This window comes from Leptinotarsa decemlineata, unplaced genomic scaffold (genome assembly GCF_025532065.1).
Source record: "Leptinotarsa decemlineata unplaced genomic scaffold, Ldec_3_MD MMD2_tig00002159_RagTag_RagTag, whole genome shotgun sequence".
Taxonomy (NCBI): Eukaryota; Metazoa; Arthropoda; class Insecta; order Coleoptera; family Chrysomelidae; genus Leptinotarsa; species Leptinotarsa decemlineata.
Genome location: NW_027412574.1, coordinates 6,436,410 through 6,462,413, shown reverse-complemented (window position 1 = coordinate 6,462,413; position 26,004 = coordinate 6,436,410). Strand labels below are relative to the sequence as shown.

The 26,004-nt window shown below is 32.5% G+C and overlaps 2 protein-coding genes across 2 annotated transcripts in view; both read right to left on the bottom strand.

Moving 5' to 3' along the window:
• LOC111512644 (uncharacterized) overlaps nucleotides 1-5,830 on the bottom strand; it is a 33,714-nt gene extending 27,884 nt beyond the window's left edge. The window contains exon 1 of the mRNA XM_023168790.2: nucleotides 5,671-5,830. Coding sequence (XP_023024558.2) covers nucleotides 5,671-5,677 — 7 coding nt within the window. The 5' untranslated portion in view covers nucleotides 5,678-5,830. The remainder of the gene's footprint in view (nucleotides 1-5,670) is intronic.
• A 19,108-nt stretch (nucleotides 5,831-24,938) lies between these two features.
• Vps16A (vacuolar protein sorting 16) overlaps nucleotides 24,939-26,004 on the bottom strand; it is a 40,676-nt gene continuing 39,610 nt past the window's right edge. The window contains exon 15 of the mRNA XM_074177140.1: nucleotides 24,939-25,192. Coding sequence (XP_074033241.1) covers nucleotides 25,054-25,192 — 139 coding nt within the window. The 3' untranslated portion in view covers nucleotides 24,939-25,053. The remainder of the gene's footprint in view (nucleotides 25,193-26,004) is intronic.

Here is a 26,004-nt window from a genome sequence, read left to right as displayed (position 1 = left end):
TAGAGCGGCTGCGAACATCGTACATTCGCACGCTCTTGGCTACGTCGCGTTTGGTTTATGGCTACCAGTGGCGGCCAGCGTTATTTTCTTTCGGGCATGATTTACAACAGTAATGTTAACCACTGAAGAGTCCAATTGGTCTGTAACTTGTCGAATTCATAAATTTTATCTACAACTTCAATAATCAATGGAAAAAATGTTTTCAGCTTTCTTTCGGAAATAGAGCTTTTTGTTCACAAAGTGTTTTTTATGGTTGAATTGAGAGGTATATATTTTCGAGGAGGGATTAGTTTTTGGGAAAAAGTTTCACACATTTTTGTGTAGAGATGGAGAAGTAGAAAGCCAAAAAGATGTTTCTCATTAATTTTTTGGGTTTTGAAAACAGAAAAGCATTATTTTCAGAAAGATTAACCATCTAAGTAGAGCTAAGTATATGTATTTCTTTTTATCCGTAGACTATTAAAATTTTATACAAAATTCATGAATACAAGTTACTGACTAATTGGACTATTTGCCCTTCATTACATTTCAGAAGATTCTCTATTGATTTAGCATTGTTTATTTTTCAGATTGTGGAAGGTTATACACTCAAAAAACAGTGACAAACTAATTTTTCCATGTCTTTATAGCAGTCACATCCAATTATACCAGACATCGAATAGAAATTACCTTTATGCGTTTTTTGCGGCATCAACTACTAAGCTCATAATTCTCTTATTTTAGCAGGTATTTTGTGGGCAAACTATGAAGCATCATGGCTTTTCACAGTGCCATCAGCCATGAAACGTAACACTGTACGAAGTTTAGCTTTTTTTAACATGCTTTTATTAGCTTCATCTGTATGTATGTATGTATGTTTGTTTGTAACTCTCAAGCTCGGGATCTGTATTTGACAGAATTATCGACATTATTGCTTGATCTATTCGCGGGCAAATGGCGCTGAACGTAACATCCTTGATATAATTCGAACTCACTTTACATGTATTTCTTCATTTGAAAAACCCTTCTTTGCGTGCCTGTTGCCTTCCTTGGGCTTGGTAGCTGATTTTTAGGCTCCCTCTCCGGATCCGGAAAATATCAATGGTCATTTTTTTCTGAACAATATACGGCTAATTGATTCCAACGTTTAGATATAATAAATATAGTTTAAAAAAACTGAAAAACACGCTTTTATAGCATACGTAACTAAAAAATGAAAAATAAATATATTCAAAAAAACTAAAAAACACGCTTTCAAAGAACATCGAACTGAAAAGTTAAAAATATTTTTTTAAATAAGTTTAAAAAAATAACGAACGAAAAATTCTAGTATTATTGTGAAAAAAACGTGGGCGCTTAGTGCCATATTTTTTGTATATCAAGCGCCCGTCGCTTTTTTCCCAACAATATTAGTATTTTTCGTTCGTTATTGTTTTAAGCTTATTTAAAAAAAAAATATTTTCAATTTTTTAGTTCGATGTTCTTTGAAAGCGTGTTTTTTTAAACTATATTTATTATCATTGAGTATTTATTACGCGACACGACTATGTTGTCTATTCTGATATAACTTACTATTCTAAGAATTTTTGTGATGACCTACAAATGCACTTGTATTCAATAAATATCTGCATATTTCCACTTATATGAACAGCGTTTCAGGGTTTCTGAAAAATGTTAAATATTATTACGTTGACAACTGGGAAAAACATTCTACCTATTACATTGAAACATGAGTGAATCAATCATTGTTTACTTACTTCAAACGCAGCCAAAAAAAAATTAAATTGGTCTTTTGGTATGTTTATGATCATCAAAATGGATCAATTTTCAGGTATGAGGTGGATTTAATAATTTCTTGCAAAATTAAGCAAAAATATGCACAATTTATAAATTCATCAAGCTGTGAGATTTGCATATAGAAGATTCTCAGAAACGAATAAGGACATACGAGAAAATCAATTTAAAATTTGTTTGGACTGATGAATTAAACTGTGTTTTGACTGATAAATTAAAATTCAAAAGTGAGGATAAATTTCGGCAGTCACCGATAATCACCATGTCACATAAATTTAGTTCCGTTTCATTTTGTTTGCAAATAGATTATTTATAAACATTGAAAAAAATGATATTATGAGATTTTTTTCCTTTTTTTTTACTAAATTGTGTCAGTGTTGGAGATCGGTGGATACAAGATACCTACAATTGTGTGCTGGAATATGCCGAGGCATTCTTTACATCCCACTTACAAGATGTAAAGTGACTTTGAATAATTATTGCCGATTACTAATTATCTTTATTGCTTTCAAATATTTGGATGAGTCCAGAAAAATACCAGAAATTATTAGATATAGTCGAAGTAACCTATATTGTGAATAGTTAAAGCTGTCGGCATCTCAGAGGCCAAAAAAACCAATACGCCGTTGCCAACTAGTCCACGTGGACTGAAGAATTGGCGTTTCGTATTGGATAATTTTTACTAATCGAGTTTTACGATTGGCCGAAGAGTCATAAAATTAAATTTGAAGTCATGTTACGGTAACGAATAGAATGCGAGGATGTTCATACTCGTTGTGTTGTCAATGTTCAGTTCAGGAACTGATCGCCATTTGAGTGTTGAAATTCGATATTGGTGCAGTCATAATTACTTAAAATTTTTGTTATCTGTTTAAAATGTGGCGTCCTTGGACAAGTACTAATAGTAATAACGAGTGTGATAACAACGCAGACTTTTTCCTGTGTAGTGATTCCAACAGCGATGGTGAACAACGCGAAAAAGAGATATCAGTGAACAAGATTCGGATGCATTTGAATATTTAAACACAGAGAGTATGTTTCAATGTATATAAGAATCTAGATCTCAAGTTTGGTTTCGAGGGAAACAAAGTGACGTATTCCTGAAACGATTTTAAGAAAAGAGTATATATGAACGTGTGTCCGAAAATGCTTCCTATCGGAAATACGGGGTGTTGAAATTGAATTTTTTTTGTTCGTTTTTTGAAAATAACTCTTGCAAAAAACAAGTTATTTGCACGAAATTCGGTACCCAGGATTTTTTGACGTGGGAAATCATAATTTTGTATTTTAATTTTCATGTAACATCTAGAGGTCGCTGCGTACGCTGTAATTATTTATTTCAAATTGCCCTAACTTTTTTGACAGTAAACTTTTGGTACTTTTCATGAAAAAAGCTAATTCCCACACCTTTTTCAAGTAAAAAAGATACACCTCCTCAACAACGCTGGAGGTGATCATTTTCGAGATATTTACAATTTTCTATATCGATGCATATCACTTAGCTCCTAGGACGCTAAGTGAAGTTGCTGAGAACATTACAAAAACTAGGTATGTGGTGGATCTCGTCAAAATAAACAACTTTTTCCTTTAAAATGTTTAACGAAGAATGATTCGTTTTCGAAATACAGATTGTTGAAATTTTTCAAAAAATGGTAGATTTTTGTCATAAGTTTTTTGCAATTTTAGTTATTTTCATCAAACTTTATACGCAGTATACCCGTACAGACTTTTTCTAAACGGAGCATTATCGAACTGATTATTCAATCCAAATTAAAAAAACCAGAAATGATCATTTAATAACAAAATTAGTTAGCTTTCTAACTATATTATTAAAGGGGAACTGTTGACAGGTAGGTTGCACTGAAGTTTATTCCCAAAATCAAATTATTTCTAGGAAGAGGAATCGATAACATAAATTCAAAAAATGTCGTTTCAAATTCCAAAGTTGAGGATTCAAGTGAAATGTGAGCACTAATTTCAGTTCATTTTGAAGGATGTAAGAGGTCTTGGGCATTTATAATAATAATAAGTCGTTAGAGGAGTCGCTGAATGTAAAGAGAACCTGCTTATCGATAGATGTGTAACGCAAGACTCGATACAGTATAAGTATAAGCTCTCTATGGCCTGGATCGATTACAGCAATGCATTGGATACAACATCGCATGAGGTCATCATCTTGAATTGGCTCAGATGCCTTGTGGTGACCGACAAAACAGTGAGATGCCTTGAACCACTGATACCACTTTGGCGGACTAGCTTTACCATAACATCTGTCAGGCTAGAGTCCAAACAGGGTGGGTCACTCTCAAAAGAAGTGTATTTCAGGATAATTCCCTCAGTCTCCTTTTCTGCATCTCACTATTGGCATTATCTGTTGCGGTTAGAAATACTCGAGGGTATAACTGTGGCACCCCCGGAAACCGGGGGCATAAGGTCACCCATTTGTTTTATATGGGTGATCTTAAACTTTATTCCCCGGAGAAACGGATCTACATCAGTCTTTGAGGGTGGTGGAAGAGTACACGCATGCTATGGGTATAAATTTCGGGATAGACGAATGTGCAATGGTTTATCTACAAAATAAAAAATGCGAGCACTACGTCTCTCTGGCACCATCTAGATGCCAGAGAGACGTATACTTATCTCAGGGTAGAATAACGCCACTCACAAGAGGTAACAGCAGTGAAGAACTCTCTCCGCGGCAAGTATTGGCACAAACTCCGCCAGATCTGATCATTGGAACTATCGGAGAAAAAGAAAGTCACTGCATCTCAAATCGTACGTTCCATGGTTGTCGAGACATCGATGTTGTCGTACGCTCCGAGGTGATATTGAACATGTTGTGGGGAATGAAAAGTGTCGAATTTATTGGAACTGTTCATTTCCCACTCTCAGGCACATACAAGCTAATAATCCTGATATAGTTCTTCTCGACTATCCAACCAAGACAGAGAGGAGAAATTGATGAAATGTCGTGATTTTCGCTTCGAACTTCGCAGACTCTATCCGTCAAGATAGTAGTTGTGATTATTGGAGTCCTTGGTGGAATAATGCCCTCTCTACTTTCGAATCTCAAAATCATGCCGGCCTGCAGCATTCAGGCAGAAATCTTAGCTGGACTAGTGCAGAAGGCCGTTATTATTGGCTCTTATGCGCCTGCTTAGAGCACATGATCTCGGACCCAATGATCACTTACCCCACGGTATGAGGGGTGACCATTGATTGATAAGGTTGGTGAAAATCAGAATATCTATGCTAGTTTTGTTCAACAAGCGAATAAATAGTAAAAAACATTAAAAAATTGGAGCCAAGTATCCAAAAAATAAAACTACCACCTATTATTGCAAGCTTCCTCTGATAATAGTTCTTCAAATGGAAAATTAATTTAGTCTCATTTCATGTTTCTGAGGTCAGAATCTGAATTTCGAGTTGATGGCTGGGTTTGAAATATTCTCTTCCTATTTTATTAAAGTTCCAAAAATCGTGTTCTGAATTTTTATATTTTGTATATACCTAATTTCTATTCGCTATTTTTTTTGTTATGATAGGATCATATGTAACTACAACACATGTAAAAAAATTAATTACTCACAAGAAGAGAGGCGTTTGTGGCATACCCTTTGTCTATACGGTTATAAAGAGATCAACAGGTACTTATATTCAGTCATTTGAAATACATTTCAAGCTATGAATATTTCCCAAATAAGAGTCAAATTATATTATTCTTATTTCTTCTGATCTTATATATTTAAATATCTGTGGATTTTTATATCAATACGAGTGGGTTATATGACAAATTCATTATTTAATGAGTTCACGTCAAACCTATTTTTGAAAATTTTTCGGAACAATAACATTGGCAACAACCACATAAGCATATAAAATAATGGTACTTACCGGCCATTTTCGAGAAAACTGAAGCAGATCGTGACGAATTCGAAAAGAGAATGAAACCGTTACCTTGAAATCTTATCTATATGTAAAAACAGATGTGAATCATTAGCATATCAGTAAAGGTGGAGTGGAGTAATTACAGCACTAGATAAACACGTAAAGGTAAACACTGATTTTTGTTTTACAGCGAATATCGGAAAATAACCAACAATATGAATTTTGGAACCCGTGGCCTGAACTGAGGAAAGGTCTATTTTTTTCCTCTTGTATGCGATTATGTAGAAAAAAAACAATTTATTTTTTATATCATAAAAGGAATTTGTTTCTCTGTGATTTCAGAGTTGAAATTTGTTTGAGAGAATTGGTGAACTCTACGAAATACCTACCTATAATAGTGATATTACCAAAACTTATATTCACCGTTGTAAACTAAATCTACGGGGTGTAATAAACAGGTAGGTTATAAATTGAACCACACATTCTGGGGTCAAAAATAACTCAATTGTATATTTGTTGGAAGGTGGTTGACAATGTTTCGTGGTGTATTTCATCAGTTCGGACTTCCATTGTTTAATATAATATAAATTGCTTTGAAATCCCTGAAAAAAAAATTGAAAAGATTAACCGAAAATAACAATTTTATTTAAACAAAAGACTGAAATTACAAAGAAATAACATACAAGCAATAACAAAAAAAAATAGAAATATCAATAAAAGCCAAAAATTAAAAAAATTAAAAAATATTAACAAAAAATGAAAAATTTAAATTAAAATATTCCAAACCAAGTTACGTCACGTTTCGCGTGATTAATCAAGTGAAAAACGACCAACTCCCGCCAAACTCTCATCTCCCGCTAAAACCAATGAAGCGGTGAGAGGGAAGAGGGGATAGGTGAAAGCACTCGAATGACCTATAACTAGTCAGATCTCGGAGGAATAAGACCAGTTATCACCCGAAGACGATTGTGGATACTAACCATTGAAACGTCGTGACGTAACTTGGTTTGGAATCTTTTAATTTTAATTTTTCATTTTTTGTTGATTATATTTTTTATTTTTTTTTTCAGCTTTTATTAATATTTCAATTTTTTTTGGTCGTTTCTTGTATGTTCATTCTTGTATGTATATTCAATGGAAGTCCGAACTGATGAAATACATCAATTGTATATAACTCACCTCAATGCAAATGTGCACACAAAAAAGTTACAGCCCTTGGAAAGCAAAAAATGAAACACGATTTTTTCCAATATTTCATGAACTGTTCAACATTTTGTAATTGAAATGGATCAATGGCTTTCTTATCATAAGATCGTCTTTTTCAGGTGAAACCACGAAAACTGTTCAGCACATAAAAATTTTAGGGGGCTATTGAACTCCTGAAACCCAATAAACTTTTCTATGCATCACAATTAAATTAGTATTTTTACACCGTTGGTTTTTTTGTCACCTAGCAGTTTTTTGAAAATACAGTTTTTATCGAGATACGGGTTCTTTTTTATTATTCTTTAAAAATTCTTAGTTGGCTGTTTAACACTTACAGTTCCTACAGATAAACAACAAACATTTGCTTTAACAAATACATACTGTCATTTGTAACACAATTGGTATAATACATCATTTTAAATATTTTTTTTTCAAAAATCCATTTTTTATCGAGATGTGGAAAACATTCTAAGTAACAAAAAGTAAGTTAAAATAACTGAGTATTGATGTTATTTGCAGGTACAAAAATATGTACAAATGTGTGGTATTTCCTAAAATAAATGTTATTTACCTCTTCCAAGTAATCCAGTAAATCATTTTGTGAGAACTGTAAGTAATTTGCACCATTTAAATTATTTGGAAGAAATACTGGCCTTATTAAATTATTATTCACATTGTCTGCCCCAACATTGACCGAAACTGTCAGCATTGAATATAAATGAAAAAATTATCATTATGAATGTTTGTAATTCTTTGAGAATACAATATCCGCCCAAAATAAAATAAGGAGGAAGTAGTACAAAAAGACGCGAGTATGACCGGTGTCAATAGAATGACAATTTTGAGAATTCTTAAGGAACTCAAGAAGAATAACAGCTTTTTGGAGCTGAAAGTATCCACTAGAAAGTGTTTGGTTATCAACGAAGAAGTCAATAATTCTATTAAGAGAATAGTACACTCTTTTTACATAAAAAACGAAACACATACATTTAATGAAGTTTTATCAGTTATTCGTAAAGACAGTTTTTTCCTGATATAAGAACTAGATTATGAACCTAACTTCACTTTTGGAAAATAAGATAGAAAAATCAGAGATGATAGAATGGAAAGGAAACTAAAGAGAAATAAAGAAATCCGGAACACTGGGTAAATCTATTTTTATTTGTATGAAACATGGGACAATAAGGGTCATACCTAAACTGACCATTTTTTTTCAACTCAAAACGGGACGTCCATATATAACATACCTATGTAAGTATATATGGTCCATGCAATATGGAGCATACTCCATACTGTATCGACTCATTAAAGCACCTTTTAATAATAATAATAATAATTCGTCTTTATTATTTCCAATACTTGGTAATTAACAGTGTAATACAAAAAAATTTATTACAGGAAACTAAAAGGCGAAGTTCAGTTTATTTTCATCTGAGAGCGATAAAAATAACCTGTTCTTCCACTTAAGCTCGACAGTGGTTAATGTGACAGTAATTATTAAATTATATGCAACATATTATATTTTTAGTCGCATTTATATTTTTCGGAGGAACAAATTTGCTTCAATAAAGATGGTGATGATTTTAAATAAGAGTGAAATTCTTGGCACGTTTTGTTTATAATGATCTTCGTTATCAACATCGCCTTCAGAACTGAAACCTGAAAGTGATTTTTTTTCAGACGTCCATAATTTATTTATTAAAGAAAATATTATTTTTACTGGAGCATTCCTACCAGGTAGATATAAAATATATTCAGTTAAAATAAAAAAATTGTCATGTTGCAGATTGTTGGTGCGAAAGTGTTTGAATACTTCCACCCAACGGGTTTCTGTGTGAACTTTTAAATTATTCCAGTCTGTAATTTTTTGTGGAGTTACGTAGTTTACAATTAATGAAAATTCGTCAAATACTTCAGTAATTTTAGTACTGTCAATATATCCCTTTTCAATCAATACATCCAATGCTTTTTGTACATCTTCCCACGCAGGTACTTTTCCTAAATCTGATCAATAAAATATCTCCATTTCTTTAGTAAGAAAGTTAGTCCATTCTTCCAAATATTCACGACTTGTTTTATAAAATGCTGTAGATTTTTTTCACAAAATCTTCATAAATATCATCTTTCAGTTTTATGATTAAATTACGAACAGTAAATGGAAGAAACTGATTGGTTTTTTTCTGAATTAAATTCTGAATAAGTCGATTGATTTCTTTTGCAGCGTCAATTGCTGATACAGCTTGGCGAAAACTTGCTTACTGAGCGTATAAAAAACAAAGTCATAATTCAGTTGTAGTATCTTCAAAAAAGTCTTTTATTGATTTGGGACATTTTTCAATGCTCAAAAAATAATTCTTTAACGGCTGGTATATTTTCAAAACTCTCTCCAAAGCAGGCATCAACGCAAACCAGCGAGATTTGCTGTAGCTGAGCATTTGGTGATGTTCTATTTCAGCTTCAGCGCAAAATTCCTTTGTAGCTTCAACTCCATCCGTATAAATATAAAAAAATGAATATATTTTTACAATAGAGCCTTCATAAGGTAGGGCGTCTGCAGCAGATTTTATAACATTGTGAATTATATGGGCTCCACATCCGATACCTATCAACGGTTTTTTTAGAGATAATTTTAGAAAACGGGACTATTTTCCGTCGCAGATCATTATTTGGGGACAACGGGACAGATAGTCGAATAAAGGGACAGTATCGTTCAAAACGGAACGTCTGGTCACTTCAGTTATACCGTCTCGCAGATTTGGTTAGACCAGAACGGCTTCAAAGTTGAAGCCGAAACGTCGAACAATACAAAACTTTGAGCGCGGTTCAACCTGAAATTCAGATGTCAAATTTCTAATCGCGAAAACCTATTGTATTTGTATACTTATCTGGTGATATTTCAAAAACTTTATCCATATTCATTATCAAACCTACGATCAATTTGATATTATGAGAGTCAATAATAATAATGTCAAATTAATTAACTTTATAAGACGAATTATAACTACAAATTATGTTTTGATTTAAATAGGTTGGATAAAGAAAATTGATAGTAATGTCAAAAAAGTAAATAGGAAGAGAAATATGAAAAATTAAGTATATAATCTAATAATCCCTAAACAAATTGACTTACAAAATAAACATTACACTGAGCAGAAAGTGAAATTCATTGTTACCTAAAGAAATACATAATATCAAGAATATACAAAACAGAAAAAATTGGAAGGATATTTTGAACCAATTTATTCACAACGTTTCTCATTCAAACAATCCCTGAATTAAGCAGTTAATTAGACGTCTTTTGATGGGTACCTATCGGGCATTGAAAGGCAATACCTCGTGAATCATTAACCAATACAAGTTACGCATTTTGAGGGTTGATGCTCTTAAGGGAGCGACCGCTAGTTAACGGAAACGCACATTTTAACACACTAGGAAAACTAGAATTCATGTGCTTCGTTAGCCCTAAAGTGAAATTTAGCAGCTGAACTACTCCAGTTAGTACAGCAGTAGGTCTAGCAGTACTTATATATAAAATGAGTTCCAAAAAAAGTTAACAAGTATCAGTGAAAACTGTTTAAAAAATGAGTGTTCCTTCCATAAATTCTGAAAATTTCCTATAGTATAAAATAATTTTCAAATTCGAAGTATTAGTTGGAAAACTTGTTTCAGTAATAAATCGATAATCTTTTCATAAAAACCCCTCTAATAAAATATTACGCTATTCATCAGGTTTTACTTGAAATTCGAAAGAAAAAATCTTACTGAAAAAAAGTTGAAGGCGTTTCTGATAAGATATTCTTTATTGGGGTATTAAGTTGAAAGTGAAAACAAAGCAATTATCAATTATTTGATGAGGTAGTTTAGAAAATTAAAAAACCTGATAGAAAATAAGATACTGAAACCAATATAAACTTAAAGTACCTAATTGTAAAATTAACGATATTGCATTGAGTAAAACTCAAGTAAACCATATTAGGAAATAATTTATAAAATACTGAAACTGCTGAAATTGAATATTTTTAAAGGAAGAACGCTATTGTTATTACAGTCAGCCATAAGCTGAATTTTATCTGAGGTGGATAACTGATAGATGTCCACCTCAAATTTGAAACCTATCAGGTTTTATAGGAAGTCTTCTATACCTGATTGAGAAATAACTTTGAAAGGGTGTATTGAAAAGAAGTTCTAGTACCATAGTATAAATATAATGAGATAGTACCTCTGAAATTGAATGAATTCAACACAAACACACCTACACACCAGAATTGCAACACTATTCTCGACGCGCGTGGTAACCAAGTTGGTATCATCAGGAAATGAACTTTACTATTTCCTTAACACTAATTTCGCCTATTCATATCTAATGGAGTGAACCTCCATCTAGATACAACTTTTTTCATCATGTTGGATGTAGAGACAACAAACATATTGTTAATGTTGTTTTATCACCACTGTAAGTATTCAAGTGACACTTTATTGTGAGATTTCACAATACAATAGCTGTGTTCATAGAGTATAAAAACTTCTAACATTATGAAACCTTTCTGTGTTAATTTCGTTAGCATCTCTTATTATATTCATGAGCTTGCATTAGATTGCGGTTGCGTAACATATACTTTAGATTTCACGAATTCCCACAAAAAAACCGAGGGCGTCATATCAGGTAACCTAGCGAGTCATTCTAAGAGACCATGTTTTCCTATCCACCTGTTTGCATCTAGCCACTTTCGAATCAGTCTGTTATGATGAAGAGGTACCTTACTTTGCAGAACTGTAAAATCAGTTGAAAACTCATTTGGCTTTATTAATTATCTAGCTGATGGACAGGCAAACGTAGTCTCTTAAAAGAGCCTACTAGATCCACTGATGTGGCGCCTCTGGATGTTTTTGAGGGGACACATGATATTTGAAGGGTAGGACTATTTATGACCGCACTGTATGTTCAAAACAAAGTAAAATTCAAAGTACTTATCTACAGAACAGTGTCTCTTATGGTGATATGGCCCTAGCAGACCGGAAGATTTGTAATAGACAGAGGACTGGAGATGAGGCTTCACGGTTTATTTGATTTTTGAGTGAAACTATATTTTTACTGAAACTGGTAGTGAGAGAAATAAGTTTAACCCAGAGATAGAATTAGTGGTTATGTTCCACCTATACTTCTATAGATTTTCGATTACTTTTCATGGGTTTTCAAATCCAACTAATTAGTCAAAAAATTGTAAATATTGAATTTTTACATTTTTTCTTTAAACGCCTATTTAGAGGCACCCTGAATCCAGTGGCATAATGATTTTTTCAATAAAAAAAAATATATATATATATATATATCAAAAATGTAACAAATAGTGGACATAACACTCCAAAAAGGGGGGCAAACCGCGGACACGTGTTTCTGGCTATTGGCCTCATCAGCGCGGTGGAGTGTAATGTCCACTATTTGTCACATTTTTGATTTGTATCATACACACCCGATAAAATATAATATAATTATATATTTATATAATTATATTATATATATTATATTATATATAATATTTATATATATATATATATATATATATATATATATATATATATATATATATATTACAATGTAGGTTTTCACAGATGGTAGAATATGATGTGAACACCTGGAAAAACAACACATTATATATATATATATATATATATATATATATATATATATATAGATTTTATCGAGTGTGCATGATATAAATCAAAAATGAAAAATTCGTGGATACAACACGTGTCCGCGGTTTGCCCCCCTGTTTGGAGTGTTGTATCCAAGAATTTTTCATTTTTGATATATATATATATATATATATATATATATATATATATATATATATATATATATATATATATATATATATATATATATGTTAACTCGACGATTCTCACGGATAAAGTATGATGAGCTGTTTTCTCGGGTTTCGCTCCGTGTTCTGTGTATTTTCTCCCCATAAGGATTATTTTCACAACGTTTCGGCAAAGTCTCATTTGCCATCTTCTGGTGATGTCTGGTTTTTTCAACTAGAAAACCCGAGCGAAACCCGAGAAAACAGCTCATCATATATATATATATATATATATATATATATATATATATATATATATATATATATATATATATATATATATATATATATACATCCCGATATCAATATGGCATCCATACATTGAATGCGCTGATAGGGCGTCCATCATAATTTGAAGAATTTACCGAATATATTTCATGGTAAGTACTAGAAAACTGATTTCTGTAGGCTGGCATGACATTTTTACCACCATAAAAAAATTGAGTTCACTATTGATTCGATAGTAGAGCGTCCGTCCGTCAAACATTCATAAGAACTCCTCAGTATACACCATCATCAGACATCTGATTGATAATATAGGAGTCCAATAAGTATATTTTCATACATGAAATAGATTATTGGGAATCCTTACAACGTTGCCAATATTTACCGCATTAAATGTAGGCAGCAAGTGGGTTTTAATTTCTTCACATCTGTTTTTCAACAAGCGTTGTGCCAACGACAAATTGCGTATGGATTTCAGGTAGCCGGTATGTATTTCATTTTTACATAGGTACCAAGTGATATTGACTGATCATGAAAAGTTTATTCCATAACGAAATTTTCAATATCATTCGATAATTTTTGTCTTGGTTGGCATATTTCCATTTTAACACTGTATGATATTTAAGCGAGCCGAATATAATGATAGGAGAAGTGAAACCGACACATGCATGGTGTGATTATTGAAAGTTCAACTTTAATTACAAAAAGTTCATTGTATATTTCCATTAGAAAACAGCAAGAATTCAAAGTATTCAAACTAGTTGAAGACGCCAAAATGACAGACGATAGGATAAATAATATGAATTACCAAAGAATGTAAATATTCACGGCCGTAGATGACAGTGTAAAATCTGTTTTCAGCGTTTGCGTGGTTTGCAGGTTTTTATGCCTGACGTTTCGTCTACTACTGCGGTATACATTATCAGAGGCGATGTGGTAACGGTTGCAAAGCCCGAGTTCGTGGTCGAGTTGTTGTTCCCGTTAACTGAGTTATTGAGCATTGAAAAATTTGGTTGTTGAAAATTGGACGTGCCTGAGTGTTTTGTTGAGCACAGTCATATTTACTCAGTGTCATATTTATTCCATTTGGCTGATACACACTACACAGGATAGCCATCTAGAAGGCATCAAGACCTGTCAAGATTCATTTCCGTGTATGGTATACGATTTTTCGAGTCATGCATTTTTCAATATTTCTTTAAGGACTGACCTAAATATTTTTTAATTTTTTCTAGAGTTTTTCGTTTTTAATACGCTTTTATTAGGTCGACCTGTATGTATGTATGTAACTATGTAGTCAAATCTAAGAAAACTAATTTAACCATCTTTTAAAGATCGTAGCGTTATGAAAATTGGCAGTTTTATGTGATTTTGATGACAATATGGTAGGTACTCTGGAGCTGATCTGATGATGGAGCCGGAAGATAGGCACTAGGATTCCATGATGAAATATCGTATCATAGTCGTGTTTGGTCTTGTAATGAACGTGAATCTCTTTTTATCAATGTGCTCCACAAGATCACATTATAAAAGTTCAAAAACATTATATTTTGTTCATTATGATTTTTTTTAGTAACATAACATATTGTTTTAATTTTTCTATATATTTATCATTATATCCTGTTTCTGTATCAAATAAAGACATTCGGTAAGTTGAACAAACTGTTTTAGCGCAATTTGTTTATAAATTGTGTATGACCGTATGGGAATTCAAAAAATTTTTATCTTCATAATATGATATTCAGAAAAAAATACGATTTTTAATTGTTTATGAACGTTTTTTTATATATCTCGAATGTTCAAATGATTATTCGGAGAATGTTTTCTATTTTGAAAATCATAATTGACATTTCTCTACAAATTGACAGAAACATTTTTCATAATTAATTTTATCATTTATTACCAAAACAATTTATTATTAACGCATTCTTAACCGTCAGAGTTAGTATCTGAGTTTGATACGTAGAATGCCTGAATCAGTTTTCGATATACTGGATGGTTAGTATTTTGTTGATCAACAATCATGCCGTACTCGAAGTTGAAATTGTCATCATCCCAACAACATCGGATGCACTCATCACTGTTTTTCTACTGCTTTAAGTTTTACTGCAGTTAGATACCTACTATGCAACTACAATGAACTAGTTTCAGTAATTCTAAACCTGCCAATGATTATGGTGTTTTCATGGGCAAAAACAGAGTCTCTGTTTTTTCTCATCCCCAATCTGTAGCTGTTGAAAGATTGTTAAGCTATGTTTGAACTTGACTAATCTGATCAAGAAGTGCTTTTTTCCGAACTTTCTTCAGCAGTCTCCGAAAATTATGGTTGAGGTGTCATTCGATTCGGAATAGCGTCTAGAAAGTTTTTGAAAACGGACGACTTCCGAAAATAAAAATAGCAAAAGTTATAAACAATTTAGAGAATAATAAAGAATGGATTTAATTTTTTGAAAATATTTCTAAAACTAATTGAGATTTTCAAAATCGAAAATTCGAAAATAGGAAGAAATTTCCCATAAAAAAGTTTCAACTCCCGGAACTGTAGGACCAATATATATAATTTTCCCGAAGCCCTGAAAATGAGCTCGAAATCGGCTGTCTGGCCGCGCGTGAGCCGTGCCTGTTTGGGCCATTTTCACTAAAAAAAATTTCAGCATTTAAAATATATAAATTAAGGAATGAAAGAATTCAGGCATATACTCAAATGATAAATGAACAATAATCTGTCGGTAAAAAATGTTTATTGCAGTTATTCGATTTATTACGCTATTGTTAATTAACAATTTTCTATCGCTCGATCATCAACAAATCAGAAGTTAGATGAACATATTTCTTTAAAATTTTTATCACTCATTGTTTAAAAATTTATTATAAACAAATGCATTGTTTATAACATGATTGAATTTTTTTTGGATCTTAATTTTTGATAAAAATCATGATTTTTTTCAATTGTCTCTTGAAGAAATTTTTACAATGCAAAAAAACGCATTTGTTGAGTAACAATTTTTTTACCACCAATTAATAATATTAAGAAACCAATTTTTTAAAATAATTATTCATCTTGTTTTTAATTCGGAACAAAAACAATTTAATTTTTAAAATTCTCCATTGTGTATTGAATAAACAATTTGTTATAAACAAATGAATGTTTTCATTTCATTTTTGTTCCAGTTGCAATTGATGAATGAAAAAAACCATGCATTTTTTTATTCACTCCATTTTCTATCGAATTTATAACAAAGTTTTAAACAATAAGTGATGAAATAAAAAAAATATTTTTATGTAGCTTCTGATTTAAAAAAAACATATCAGTAATAATGATGAATAAAAAAATTTTTTCGATTATTTATTAAACTTTTTCATTAAAAAATGCAGTAAATTGTTAATAAATAATTGAAAAATAATAATTTTTCAATATTTCGAAAATGAATCTATTCCTAACCGTTATAATCATAACTCTACGAAAGGAAAAAATTTCACACTTTTAGTTTAAAGTGTGAAAATATTACATTTGCAATAATGATAATCGAGTGATAAAAAATTGTTAATTAACAATAGCATAATGAATCGAATAATTGCAAAAAAAAATTTTTACCGACAAATTATTGTTCATTTATCTTTTGACTATATGACTGAATTTTTTCATTCCTTGGTTCATATATTTTATATGGTAAACACTCTTTTGTAAAGCTTAGCCCAAACAGGCACGGCCTACGCGCGGCTAAACACCCGATTTCGAGCTCATTTTCAGAGCTCCGGGAAAATTATAAATATTGGTCCTACAGTTCCGGGAGTCAGGACTTTTTGATAGAAAATTTCTTACTCTTTTCGATTTTTTTTCGATTTCGAAAATTCCAATTAGTTTTCGAGATATTTCCAAAAAAATAAATCCATTTTTTATATTTCACCAAATTGTTTATAACTTTCGCAATTTTCATTTCCAAAAGTCATCCGTTTTCAAAAACTTTCTAGACGCTATTCCGAATCGAATGATACCTTAACCATAATTTTCGGAGCATATTGAAAAAATTTCGAAAAAAAAGCACTTCTTGAGTAGACTAATAAGTTTTCGAAGAATGAGTAATTAAAGCGGTCGGCGGTCATGTTGCTAAGATTTCCGTCTTTGTGTTAGTAACACTCACCGATAAACGGTCTATTCTACATTGATTTATAAAATGTTGAATAGCTCCAAACAGTCTTAACATTATTCGTTCTCCAGCGTCTATAACATCCCTGTTGAGTGGGATCTATAGAAAATTTTCAACTTCGTTTCTCAAAATTGAATCTTTCAAAATTGAATTCATCAAAGTGTTTACCTCCATTGATAATCTTCGAATTGCATAATCTTCGAAAATTTGCTGAAATGTGACATTTTTATACCAAGTGATTTTGTGCAAAATACATCCACCATCAATAATGAATTCATTTTCAGGAGGATCAGTTGTAGACTGTTCTGATGTATGCAGCAATAAACTCATACGTTCATGAAGTAAAGAAATTAAAGTTTTGTTGTCAATCATCGCTGCTACAATCCGCTGAAATAACAGTGAAGCATCGACATTGACAGATTCATTGTCGATTGAGAAGAATAGATTTGGTGTACCTGCAAGACTTTCAACTCGGTATTTCATATAAAGAAATCTGTGGGATATCATTATTTGAATTTATATTCCATATGACACAACATAAATACGAAGTACGAATGTTCAGTGAAAATTAACGATTGTAAAAATCCAATTCTTCACAGTGAATTCATTCAGCTACATGAATTATAGAATACAAAAAAACATTCTGTATTGATAGTTAATTTTATATCCTAGAAACCAAACAAATTAGTTCACTTACATAATCTGCGGGAAATATTCCAATGCTCATTTCCCAACTTCTTCAATGTCAGTTGCAAATTCACAACTTATGACAAAACAAAAACTGTCTTATGAGCTACATGATGACAATTTGAAAATTTTCAATGGCTTTATCTGAGCAACCGAATGAAATAAAAAAAAATCTCAGAAAACAACTTCCATCATAGGAAGGGGGTAACAAAATGGTGTGATAACTAACTTGTTTTCACTTACCCCCTCGCCCCCAGCCACCCCAACTTTATAATCTCAAATGGCAACCCCTACTTATACGCAGCTACATTCGATGTAGTAATTTTTGGTTTATTAAATAAAGCACTATTTATTTAAATTACAATTTTATTTTTTATTATTAGTTTACGAAATGTTCAAAATGATTTCCGTGTTAGGAATCACACGTTATAAGGTAATATCTCGTTAGTCCTTAGCATGCACAAATTTTGACTTCTGAGGGTTGTCGTTCGTAGGGGTACGATAACTATTTAACGGAAAAAACAGATTGAAACAGAATTAGATTTCCATCTTTTTCAAGATAATAGAAGAGTATATTTTCGAACTCTTGACGTATATTGGCAAATGTTTCTTTGGAAATAGCTCAGCATTCTTGGATTATTCTTTCCTTCAGTGGCTTTATTGAATCAGATTGCGTCGTCTTTAAAACAACCTATTTTAAGTAAGTGGCCCAGAGGAAAAAATCTAGAGGAGATAGGTCCAGGGATGTGAGAGGCCATTCAGTAGAATCTCTTCTTCCAATACATTGATCAGCATAATTATTATCTAACCATTGAATAACTGGAACTACAAAATAATAAGGTTCCCCATTCTGTTGAAAATGTAATACATTTTCTTTCAAAGATAAATTGCCGTGTATGTCTCTGTGATTCTCTAATTCATGAACTATCCGAGGTTCGATAGATCTTTCTAGCATGTGATCATACATTTCGCCATTTACATTTTCTTCTATATACAGTGTGTAACAACGAAAACCTAACAGAGCCGTTTTTGAATATAAAAAGTAAGATTTTCAAAAAAGCTCGGACACGTCGATTTCTAATTGAAGGGGGACACCTTTCAGACTAATCAGATTTTTTGTAGTACGCACCCCCTCAGAGAGGTGCGTCCGACGACCTTTATTTAGATGGGGAAAGTAGGTCGAGTGGCACCTTGTTTTAAAGGTCTTTCGAATACCTTCACAACTCTGTTAAAAGAAAATTTTTGTAACGATTAGTTTTCGAGATAATTTGAGGTTAAAATTGCCATGTTGATAATACATTAGACAGACCACTCGGTAACTTGTATGCCTAAATAAAAAAAATTTTAAGCAGTTCTTCTTATCAATTTTTTGTTAAATAACAACGTTCGATTGTTTTGTTGAAACGGGTCGTGTATTGTTATTTGTTTAAACATTTCTTTCACTACTGCCGAAAGGGTTTCAGTTATTGCTTCATTTTTTGGCAACGACCAAAATGCTAATAAAACATCAATTTTATTTAACGAGCAAAAACCTGGTAAACACCTAAGCAGAAATCACGTTCTGGATTTGGTCACAAAATTCAGGGAGACAGGTTCGGTTTTAAATGAAAAAAGTGATGTTCAGAGAAGGGTAGTGAATGACGATAATGCGATTGTAGTGTTTGGTCAAGTCATCGCCAATCCCAGGTTAAGTACCAGAGGTTTATCCGCAATGGCAGGAATAAGCCATATGATCGCATGGAGAATCCTTAAAAACCACAAATACCATCCTTACAAAATTAAACTTGTTCGTGAACTCAATGAGGATGATTTTGACCGAAGACAGGAGTTTTGTGAGGGCATGAGTGAAATATTAATGCAAAATCCCGAACTGCTTTATAACATCTGTTATTCGGACGAAAGCTCATTTTATTCAAATGGTTGCGTGAACCGTTACAATTGCCGTTATTGGTCGGATGAAAACCCAAGACAATACGCAGAAATACATACCCAACATCCCCAAAAGTTGAATATCTGGGCCGGAATATTAGGCAATCATATTATAGGTTCATTTTTCATTGATGGAAATTCAACCGGTGATTCTTATTAACAACTTCTTGAAGAGGCAATTCAACCTTCATAAGTAGGTGCCACTCAATTTACCTAAAATGTAATGGTGGTAACCAACCCCATCCCCCGGAGAAATCTCCTCGTAATAAACAAATAATTCGACATCAAATGGACACGTATTAGCAGGTTGTCATAAAAAGCAAAAATTTATTTTTTTTATGAGAGTTCTGAACGTAACTTGCACCTTAAAAACAATTTGATTTATTTTAAAAAGAGTTGAACTCAATGCAAATACCTTTAAAACTTCAAATTATCTCGAAAACTAATCGTCACAAAAATTTTCTGTTGACAGAGTAGTAAAGGTATTCGAAAGACCTCTAAAACAAGGTGCCACTCTCCTTCCCTATCTATCCCTATCTATTATCGAGACGAATAAAAAAAATAGAAGAGGCGTAAAATATTCAAGTCTTAATATTAATGCTACGATGGTAAAAATCATGTTTTTGAAAATTTACTAAATTAATAATAGAAAATAAAATTTATTCTGAATGAATTCTTTTATTTGATGAACCAAAACTTACTGCATCGAATGTAGCTTTGAAGAGTACCATTGAAGAGCATATCTTAAGAGCTTTCAGATAATGTATCACAAGTAGGTGGTTGCCTTTCAAAAATATGAAGTTGTGGTGGCTGGGGGCAAGGGTGTGAGAGAAAAAACAAGTTAGTCATCACATCATTTGTTTCTCCCTTTGTATTATGAAAGTTGTTTTCAGCGATTTCTTATATTTTATTTGGTTGCTCAGAGATAGACCTTGTAAGTTTTCAAATTGTCACCCTGTGTATGAAACCGGCGCCGACCTACAAACATACCAAATCAACGATATTTCTAACAAATCATTGAGACTTCCCTCTCGCAAAAACTATTGCATTGTTGTCAGTTATATGGACGCCTCATAATCGCTCACATGTATGAAAAATATACGGCACAAGTATACGCGTACCTCCCGAGCGCCACCAAAATAAAAAAGACTCAACTAGAATATACGCCAATACATATAATTTTGACAATGAAATTGATAAATAGGCGCCCATCTGAAATTTTGTCAGATGGAAGATAGGGAACCTCTGAACTGCCTGGCATGGTGAAACAATTCGGCGTCCATATATGGACGCCTCATTGAAACCGGACGCCCGATTGATAGAAAATTGTAAATGTACGGAAGCCGGAAGCTCTATTGATAGTTGGATATATATATATATATATATATATTTATATATATATATATATATATATATATATATATATATATATATATATTTATATATATATATATATATATATATATATATATATATATATATATATATATATATATATATATATATATATATATTGGATGGCCGTTGCTTCCCACTCGGGCGCATTAGGTCAGGCTCCTCCTATCAAGGTTGACAGGAGCTTCGTCGGGGGGCGCAGCGGTCTTGCACGAAGCAATGCTGCCACCCGTTTTTTGTCGAACTTTTTTTTTCATATAAACAAATAAATTTGTTAACTGAGTTCCCTCCTGCTCGGGAGACCTTTTGGTTTTTTTTCACATATAGAGCCCCCTTCACCTGGTTATCCTAACTACCCCAGCCTGGCTTCCCCCAGAACCAATAGAGCTAGAGTAAATCAGATTGAAGTATATTAAAAATCACATATTTTTGGGTGGGGCATGATATCACAAAAGTATTTTTCATTGAATCTGAAATATTCATTTCTCTTTCATTTTTTCATCATTCGCGATACCTTTTATTGGTCTATGTTTGTTGAATCCATTGTATATTAATTGTATACATTGAAGTTATTCATGCGTCCTATATGAATATTCAGTTTCAGTTATTCAACAATCCTGCATATGCTTTGTTGCCATATTTATTATCAAAGATAACTTATATTTTTGCCAGAAGCCTCCAATGTGTGATTATTGAGATTATTGCAGACGTGGAGATTCTTACTTCATTCAAAGTTATAGAATATTTCTTGATTTTTCCGATTGTTTTACGATTCGCAAACATGCTTTTCTTTATTATAAATTGAACCTCTAGAGTTTGACTCTTGAATTAGATTTTGTACAATTTCACAGAAATTGAATGAATGAATAAATAAATTCAACTGACATGAGAAAAAAATCCATATTAACGTTGACAGTTTCTAGTAAATAGGTTTTTGGACACTGATACCAGACAGCATATTTTCCCATTTTATTATGTCATATCCGACCTTGTTGTTTATTATCACTTTCTGTTATGTACAGGGTGACCCTCGAGTGATGACTTCAGACTGAGAGCTTGCATCGAAAACGCTGCCCTTTAACATATAACAAAACAATTCACTAGATATTGTTATTTTATGAGTTTACAAAAAAGTTCGCGGTGGCGTATGCCTATCTTTCAATGGATGCTTATCAGATCCATTTTAATAATTGAAATAATGGTAACATATAAATTGGTAGGTAATTGGAGAACTATTTAGACGGAGATGATATAATTTCTTATTAAATAAATGCGTTACTTACCTTAAGCATTTCATACTCATCATTATATTAATTACCTTTTGCCATGTAATTCAAATGAATTTTTTAGAAGTTGTTGCAAAATTGAAACTATCACACAAGAAAATGATTTTAAGCGGCCTGACAAACCATTGCGACAGATCTGATGAAGGAAGATTCCAATTGCATTGGTTTTGTTTTCCGTAGTGAACAGATTTTAAACAGACAGACAGATTTTGAAGGTTGAGGTGTGTCTTTACTTTTTGTTGTCTATTAGTAGATATATTTTCACCTTTTTCAAAATTGAAATTGATAATTGAAAGCATACTTTGATCAAGCGAATTTTATCAAAAGACAGATTAGTTAATAGCTGAGGCCTTTGCTCGAAGAGTTCAAATGATATAATATAGTTGAAATGAGAGTATAAATTTTAAATCATAAGGGGTCAACGGAACTTGCGCTATATATCTTTATCAATTGGGAGCCTCATCCACACTAAAAGTACTTCGAATGGTCCACAATGTTCCAAAACATCCCACAGTAATAAATACTGTTCTGAGATGTTTCACAATGATCTGGTATATTTCCGAACGTTTCACACTATTCTCAAACATTCCAGAATATACCGGTATGTTCTGGAATGCTCTTGGTAAAACTTCCTCATCTCTTCACAAGCAAGTTATCCAGATAAAAACGAGAAACTTTTTCATGGATTGGGCATAGAGAATTACCACATCATATAATTAGCTCCCTTTATCGTGTGAATATTAGGGAATCCATCTTACCATCGAATTACTCTGAGTGTACAATTATATATATATTTTTTTTAAATAACAGATTGTACTCATGCTATTTTTACTACTTGTTGATTCGTTTTTGTGAAACTATTGAATACATTTGGCATTTCCATTCTCTATAATGGTTAAATGCTAATTGGATTATAATAGTCACAGTAGCGGCGTTAGGGCGCGGTTGGACCTACTTACTCGTAAATTCCCTAAATTTAGCGAAAAAATCGTTATGTTGGCAACACTAGAATGGAACGCAGTATTCAAATCGAAGCACTGCACTGTGGCTACCCCTGTATCTACATGAAATATATCCTTCAATTCATTAGCAATTATCTTACCTATTTTTTGTTTTCCCTAACTATGAGTATGGTCCTCTCGAATAATGTGCCAAAACAAAAAAAAAGAATAGCAAATGTGTCTGTGTGTAACGTATTTAAAAAACACTTTGTGAGATTTTCACTAAACGATTTTATAAAAACACAACACATGTTTCGCCATACAATGGCTTCTTCGTGCGTAGAGACACGCCCGAACGATTTTATAAAAACGCAACACATGTTTCGCCTTACAATGGCTTCTTCGGGCGTAAAGACACGCAACACGTGTTTCGCCATACAATGGCTTCTTAGGGCGTAAAGACACGCAACACGTGTAAAGACACGCCAGAAGAAGCCATTGTATGGCGAAACACGTGTTGCGTTTTTGTAAAATCGTTTAGTGAAAATCTCACAATAGTGTTTTTTAAATACGTTAGTTATGGATTTTAATCAAGTATCGGCCATTTCCATCATATATGTGTCTGTGTGTATTTATGAGAGAAAAATGCTTTAGTTGGGATCAATTGAAAATATTAGTGAACATTAGAAAAGTGTGGTTCTTTATAACTAACACACTTCCTTTTTAAGAACTTTATAACTTGTGATGCACTGTTTGAAACCTGTGGTGTAGTAATGAATATTACTGGAGTTCTATACCAACACCAAATCGTTTTTTTGGTGTTGGTATAGACGCGTGTTTCACTCACCAAGTGATCATCTTCGAGAGGTGGTTTTCAACTTCATAACTGAATAAATGTGTTACTCAGTTACAGATAACCTGTCATAAGGTAAGACCTCGTTAGAGCGCCCGTACACGGGCCACATTTTGCGGTCTGATCGACCACACAATTGCAGTCGCGTTCCAGCGAACTCAAGCCGCCTATAAGAAATACTGTACTACACGTACACGGGCGTTCACAAAAGTCAAAACGGGCTTCTGCAGTCAACTTGCTGCTTATCTCCGCCGAGTTGTCATGGCGACATCCGCCGTACACTAACCACAAACTTGCAGTCGTACCCAACCGCATATTGGTCTCACAACATTCAATTTTTGATGTCAGTTGCCTCAACTGCAAGTGCGGTTGGTTCACCCGCGAAGTGCAGTCAACGTGGCCACAATGTTGTGGTTGCTTCAACCGAAATATGTGGTCCGTGTACGGCCGGGCTTAGTTCTAAGCTCGCACAAGTTTATACTTTTGAGAGTTGTTAGTAGGCGGGTGACAGCTGGTTAACAGAAAAACAGATTTCAACAGATTTTCTAACAAAATTCATAAAAAGTTATTTTGTTGAACGATAAGTTTAATATGATGTAATAGTTGAAACCTCCTTTGCTATTCAGTAGGAAAGTGCTGTTGAAATTTGAAAGCTGTCGAATTGGATCGAGAATGAAAATTTATACCTCAATTTAGCGTTGAGAAAAAAATACTACTTTTGACAAAAAAACTTCCTCCAGAAATAACTTCTAATAAATTTTATTGATACAGTTTATCATCAAATGTATTATATATTAAATTATATATTAATACGAATATAAAGATATTTGAAATATTAATAAGTTACGAGTTTCATTTTCACTTTCTTGAATCCAGCTGCATCGCCATTGCGTTTATTTTTTCCACAAGTTGAGGCGAAGTACACTTGCTCTGTACGTAAAAAAGGTTTTGAATATCTCTTTGTTGAAATGCTACATCAGCTGCTTCTTCTAAGCATCTAAAATATACATTTCAGATACATGTCATAAAATATATATAAATAAGATTAAAAATTCCAATATATTTTCAATAATAATATGAAACGAAATAAATGAAATATTCTTGCTAATTCAAGGCCACAACAGTTTATCTCGGAACTGGAGAATTAGTCGAGTTAATTCTGACTAAAAATTAATGAAAACCATTCCTTCATTTCCAGTCATTTATGAAATGTATTCTGAAACTTTTCATCAGTTTGGGCGAGTGGTGAAAATCATGTGAAAACAAGACAGAAAGTAGAGCAGAAGATATGGTATAAAAATGCTAAAACTTACAGAGAAAAAAAAATATTTATATATACAGTGTCACACATAAAGTCAGCATCAAATGGGATTTTTTTTGTTCATCTCTTCAAGAAACTTTTGATATCTCCATTAGGTTGTGCTTTAAAAATGATGCCAAATGACATGCATATGACCGATCAAGTGATTTCTTCCCTGTCCAATTTGACTTTTTTTCAAAAAAATGTTCAGAAAAGCAGTTATTGCTCGAAATTTCGAAAATCGGTAAAGAGGAAAGATGATTGTTTTTTCATTTTTTACCCATATACCAATTTTTAGCTCTCTAGTACAAATTTAGTTTTTTTACAGTTTTTCGAAAATTTGACATTTACCGATTTCTCAAATTTAGCCAAACCTCAACAAAGTTAGTGCTTTATGCCTAACTTATCTTTCCAACGCATTTTTATTACCAATTGCAATTCTAAATATAACTTATTTCGCAAAAATTTAAAACACCAGAAAAAATTATGCCAAAAATGATGCAAAGTTG